This window comes from Leptosomus discolor, chromosome 2, assembly GCF_034619465.1.
Source record: "Leptosomus discolor isolate bLepDis1 chromosome 2, bLepDis1.hap2, whole genome shotgun sequence".
In the NCBI taxonomy this organism is placed as follows: domain Eukaryota; kingdom Metazoa; phylum Chordata; class Aves; order Leptosomiformes; family Leptosomidae; genus Leptosomus; species Leptosomus discolor.
In genome coordinates, this window is record NC_141392.1 from 69,974,652 (window position 1) to 69,980,651 (window position 6,000).

Here is a 6,000-nt window from a genome sequence, read left to right on the forward strand (position 1 = left end):
TTTCTCTTTCTGTGAGCAAAAAAGTGCCCCTTCCTTTCACAAAGTGAAAAACAAAGCAGCTGATATCCCCTCCTCCAGCCTTTCAGAAATGAATTCATCTTCGGTATGACTTGTTAAAATAAACATTTCTACACTTTTCCAGCACTGACTATTTTTTGTTTCCTCAGTAGTATTCGTAAGGTAGATTTAAATAATTATATGAATTCTCATAAACTACACCCTAAACAAAAGCTAAAGGGCAGGTATAAGGGTTTTTCTGGTCTCAATTAAGCTGACAAAAGACATCTAGTGTTAAAACATGTTTTGCTCCCACCGTTCATCTTATTTTGGTAACATTTGCCCTAAAGGTATGAGTCAGTACATTCAAAGTGAGAACCCTCTTCAATTTAAAAGACACATTCTGTATTCACACTGAATGTGGGAATTACAAAAGCAAAATGGGATGCATTTGTAGTCTTATTTGCATGCCAAAACTCAAATTGTTCTCCTGATATGGCTTGTATCATTACACTCTTACAGACTGATACAGACACAGTTCCAAAGATGCTGATATTTTTTGGATGTTCTTATCTGCATGTTTTGCAGCCTAAGAAAGGCGGCATGAAAGGGAAATAGTGAAAAAGCACATAGTAAAAGCATAATTCTGAAACCATTTCCTCCTGCATAGACTTACTATATGGGCAGCTGACTTTGTTTTGCTTAACAAATTAGAATATGCTAAAGACAGATCATTCAGTTTACAAAAAGTGTGAATCTCATCAGCCATAAAGAAGAAAGTGCATGATACCCTGCTTGCCTTCTTCATAAAGAAGAGAGAGTTGTTGACTTTTTTATTTTCATGTTTATATCCATAAGAGGAATATGCAGAAATAATTTCTATTTAAATAGCAAAATATGAGTTTTTAATTGGCAGCTTTCTTCTTGTAATGAATTTCTCTTCATCAAACTAGTACCCACTGCCACTAAATTTTAAGGGGTTGTGTGTTTGGGTTTTTTTTTACAGAAGATCTGATTGAGAAATCTCTGACTGAATACTTTGATAGGACATTGTTTTTAACCATAGTGGCGTTTGTGGCAATATATTTCTTTTAGTTAGTTTTACTCACAAGAGTTACCTTAGTTCAAGGATGGAATAAGTCTATTTGTTGAAACTGTAACATATCCTAGAAGCTTTCTGATCTTGCCCAAGTGCCTCTGTAATATGAGCAATTGTAGAGGACATAGCACATCCACACCATACTGCTAGTCCATGGCTTGTTAGGCCTCGCAGGGTAACCTTGGTCTATCACATTTGGGCTGTAAACTCTAGTCATGGGAGCTTCTTTCTCTCTGCTTTCTGAAGAAATCTCAGATTCATTTCACAGAATAATATCAGAAATACTGAAAAATAGTGTAACAAAAATTTGTTTCCATTCTCAGATTTAGTGGAAAAGCAGTAAGTCATTTGCAGAAGGATCTTACTTCCAACTCCATTTTCTAGTGTGCTTTTTAGATAACAAAGATTTAACCTTTTTGTGAATCAGGCAGTAAGATCATCGAGGATAATATAACTAGATTGAATATACCAGCATTTCTTACACATCGCTCTACCTTCCACCATTTACTGTGACTTGGCAGTCAATAAATAGACCCTGCACCCCAGTTTATAACACAGGGAGCACTGGAGTCCATCTCAGTTGAGAACTGTCAGAGGATACAGCTAATTTCTTTTGATATGGAATGAACAGCAGAGGAGAGAAAAAGTCATCAGAAAAACAGTTGCATGAAAACTAACTTGTTTCAGATGCCAACATTCCTCTAGTCATTGTCCCAAACACATAACTGGCTAATAGTTGTCTTTTAAAACCTTTTCAACATTAATCTCAGAGTGCAAAACTCAGCTTTTGGAACCAATTAGGTCGATCCCATCTGTGCTAAATTATGTGTTCTTGAAAGCTTTTAAAACATAATTGAAAGAACTGTAACTGCACAGGCTAGTGCTCAAAACTCAAAAGGAAGAAAACCTTCATGATTGTGACAGACTAGGAAAGATGTACTGTCATTTATGATCCCTTTATTCATCATAAAAGATAATTCATTTGAAGCCTAATAAAATACGTCATTATCCCTATTAGATGTGAGTCTTTCTGGAACTCCTCAAGACATCTCAAAGTGGCTGTGAAATACAAAATCAGAAAATACATGTGTGAATTTGGGGGCTTCCATCTTCCATTCAGCTATCCCAAAATGCAAATATTCTGGGAGAAGTAGGACTATAACACTAGAGGAATAATGGATTTAAGTGTGAAATTGTCGATCATTTCTTATCTTGTGCTACAAAGATGTCCCGTTGAGTCTTTTAGCTAAAATCTTGTTGATACATGGAACCTGACTTGTGATCACACTAGAGATTTGTTCTGTTATAACTCACTTAGTGGGAATGAAATTGCACAGATGTTTTCTGAAAGAACATGAAATAGACTTATGGTCCCAGTTTGGAAGCCATGAACTAACCATGTCTTTCTTGTTTTCCTAGCTCCTGTCCGCTACTTTCAATGTGTCTTCCTAAATGGACCTAATGGATTTGGACTGCAATTTCCTACTAATCCCCCTTCAAACAAGGAAGAAAAGACTCACTCAAAGACTTCCAAGAGAAAGACAAGGAAACCAGGGCAGTAGAGAGACTGAGTCCTGCAATCGCTCACATTTTGCACTTTATCTTTTCTGCTGAGGTCCACAGTAGTTACAGTGGTACTTGTCATTGCAAGAATGTCACCCACTTCAACACATGTACCTGGAAAAAGTTTCCGTTCGGCAGAGGCAAAATAAGTGGTAATGAACTGTGTTTGACAAAGGTAGAAACATAAAAGTGCCCCGTTTCTCATGGAAAGGCTGCAATGTTAACAAAGAGTTGACCTTGACCTTTTTGTGTGTGTGAATGTGTGTGTGTGCATTTTCCTGCCTCTTTTGCTCTTGTTTTTCTTTACCTACCTGCTCAGCATTGAACTGAGTCTGTTTTCCATTTAATCTCATCTAGGGAGTGAAAGGTTGAATGTAGCTCTTGTATCAGCAAGACTGCAAGACTATCTGCAATCCTAAATCATTTCTTCTTAAAGTTCAATCAAATTGCTGACAGGAAAAAGCCTCCCTAAGTCATGTAAATGTGCTCTGTGACTGGTGCTATTTTTATGTCTCATTGACCAGTGTAGCCTGAAGCTCACACTTACTTGGAGCAGCTCAATATACTATCAGAAAGTTGACTCCGCAAGTCATGTTAATGATGAATATTTCTATTTAACTTGAAGCGGTAAAAGCATGGTCTGTTTGCCCTGCCTGTTGGTGAAATACAAACTCGTTGCTTTCTAGACACCAAAGTGAGCAGAGAAAGTGAAACAACATGACAAAGTTTAGGAAAACCAGTGTTTCACCAACATGAAGGTCCCAAGAAACAAATTAAATAATTTTTAGTACTTCTTTTCTTCTGTGGGTAAATCGGATTGACTTGCAGTGAAGATCATGTAAATGGAGAATAAACCAGCCAACCATTTGCTATTAGCGTAAGCCAGATGAAAAGCTATGTGAGATGCCACCCATGAAACTAAAGAAACACAAATTTCCAATAGGTAAAAGCGCCAATTTGAAGCAATCTCAGATTGGTTAACCAAAACAAAAAGAAATCAAAACAAACAAACAAACAAACCCCAACACAAACAGGAGCATATGAAATAATACAGGTATCTGATTTTACTAGACAAAATGAAAGGACTTCCACAAAGTACACTACTGTTGATAACTTATAGATGAGAACTGGAAGTAAGTATGCCAATCCTTAACATATTTCTGTGCATTTCTGTAGAAATAATGGTTTTATTGCTTTAAGAAAGATATGGGATGGCATGATCCATGTGAAAGCACATGACTAAAAACTGGCATCTCAATTGTCTGTATGTCTGGCAATGTAAATAATAATATGTTTTTGCAAGCTGCTATTTGTTTGTATTTCCTTACTATACCTTTGCATTTAATTTGTGAGATGTACAGCACTGATCCTAGTGATACAGTTATCTGGTGAAGCAGCACAGTGCTCTTTGCACAACATGGCTACTTGTAGAGTCTGATCACACCAGTAACTATGTACTGCCTTTTTTTATTTTTAGCATAATTCAAGGCAACACCAGCCTCTTCCCCCATCTTCTCTCCCTGCTGATCCATTCTTACCTTAATCAAATAACTGACTCACAGGAGCTTTGGACAACTGAGTCTTTGACAGGGTAACGCAATTCAGAAAGCTCTGCTGTTACACTGCTGAGTCAGGTTGGTTCTCTGATTACTGGTCGTGGCCTTATGCGAACTGGGTTCTTTGTCTTAACGCACTCTCCTATTGCAGAGGTCCCGTGCTGCAAAAACCATCATTGCAACAAGCAGACTAGACCGTGGTTTCTGGAAAGAGGTAGGAACAGGTCCTGCCCTAGGAGTAGGTCTTGCCACGTAGGAACACACTGCAGAAAAAGTGAATGCCTCCAGTCACCTGTGAAATCTACTCTGGAGATAGAGCTGCCAACAGAGAATATTTCAGGGTAAAATGACAATCTTTAATTTTCTTTCCATGGGCCTTTTTATATCTCCAGTGACTTTTTTTCGTTCCCAATTAGTGATTTTATATATATTATTATGAATGTTACTGCCCTAGGTATTTACTGTGAAAGCTGTCTTGAAATCAGATTAGAACTTTCTGAATCAGTTAATTTAATTCAAGCCTTTATCTAATTCCAATAATGAGGACAAAATTTTAATATACTATAAGCTGTTATTTTTTCCAGCTTCTTTTGGCAAAATAATTCTTTTTCAGTATAGTTAACCTTAATCCTTTCTTCCCATTTGAATTGGAGGATGATGAGAATATGTTCCAGATCTCATTTTCATAACGTTTCAGTTAAATATTGGAAAGCTTTGGAAATATAAACAATAAATATAATTAAGTAAGGGATAAAAATCAGTCATTTATTGTTGTTTCCTCATCTCAGTCACTGCCTCGAAGATCAGGAGAAACAGGTCCAGTCTCAAAGTGGCAAGCATTTTTCTCTTCAAATACACCTGGAAACTTAAAAAAAAATTACTTGAACTGCATGGGTTTACTCAAATTAGCCTGAAATATTGCAAAATCATATGCTGATTGTTACTCATTTTGGAAAATAAAGAATATAAACCTTGTTCCAGTGGCTGTGATTTTTTTCTCTATGAATCCAAAAGTGGAGGACAAGAGTTTACCTATGTAGATTTTCTATCTCTGCTAAGCATATACAAATCTTATGAATATAAATATGCAGCATTTCTTACAATTAGGCTGGAAAAATCAATCATTTGCATTGTATTTATTCCTAACGAGCTCTTTGCAATACTTCTCTTAGCGAAAAACTAAATGGCTGCTGCAGTCAAATTAATCTGCACCAAAGTCACATGTGTTCATCAATATGGTTGTTTAAAATACAGCTGCACAACCAATACAGTCAAACCTGCAATCTCCAATGACTAGTCTGTAGTCCAGACAACTGGGAAAATGACCACCAAGAAACTGAAAGAGAAAAAATGGTGAGACTTCCCCCTGCCACCCATAGGGACTATGGCTGATCTATATCAGCAACTGCTAAAACAGGTGAGCTGGTGCACAAACCAGACCACAGCCTGTAGACGGCACAGCTGCAATTGCTCAGCTCTGCCTTCAGGTTCAAGAGTCCTTTGCCCCATGGAGCTCAGTGAGCCTTCCCACATGGGAGGTTTGTCTCTCGGCAGTTTGGCTGTGCAGGTGGATAAGCATTTCAATCCCTTCTTTTCGAAAATGTGCACCTTTGTCTGAGATGCTAAAATCCTGCTGAAGTCAACAGGAACAGTAAACTTCCAACAGCTCTGAAAATCATGAAATGTCCATGCTCAATGAGATCAATTTTGCACTGCTCACACAAGGGTAAGTTGCCTGCCCCAGAGCTACCTGCTATTGCCAGTACAGTCCATGGACTCCGTCCA

General features: G+C 37.6%; 1 protein-coding gene across 1 annotated transcript in view; it reads left to right on the top strand.

Annotated features, from left to right (window-relative positions):
- The window catches only part of TRDN (triadin), a 200,220-nt gene extending 197,562 nt beyond the window's left edge, over window positions 1-2,658 (top strand). The window contains exon 41 of the mRNA XM_086461253.1: window positions 2,516-2,658. Within this exon, the coding sequence (XP_086317379.1) occupies window positions 2,516-2,658 (143 nt within the window). The remainder of the gene's footprint in view (window positions 1-2,515) is intronic.
- The last annotated feature ends 3,342 nt before the right edge of the window (window positions 2,659-6,000 follow it).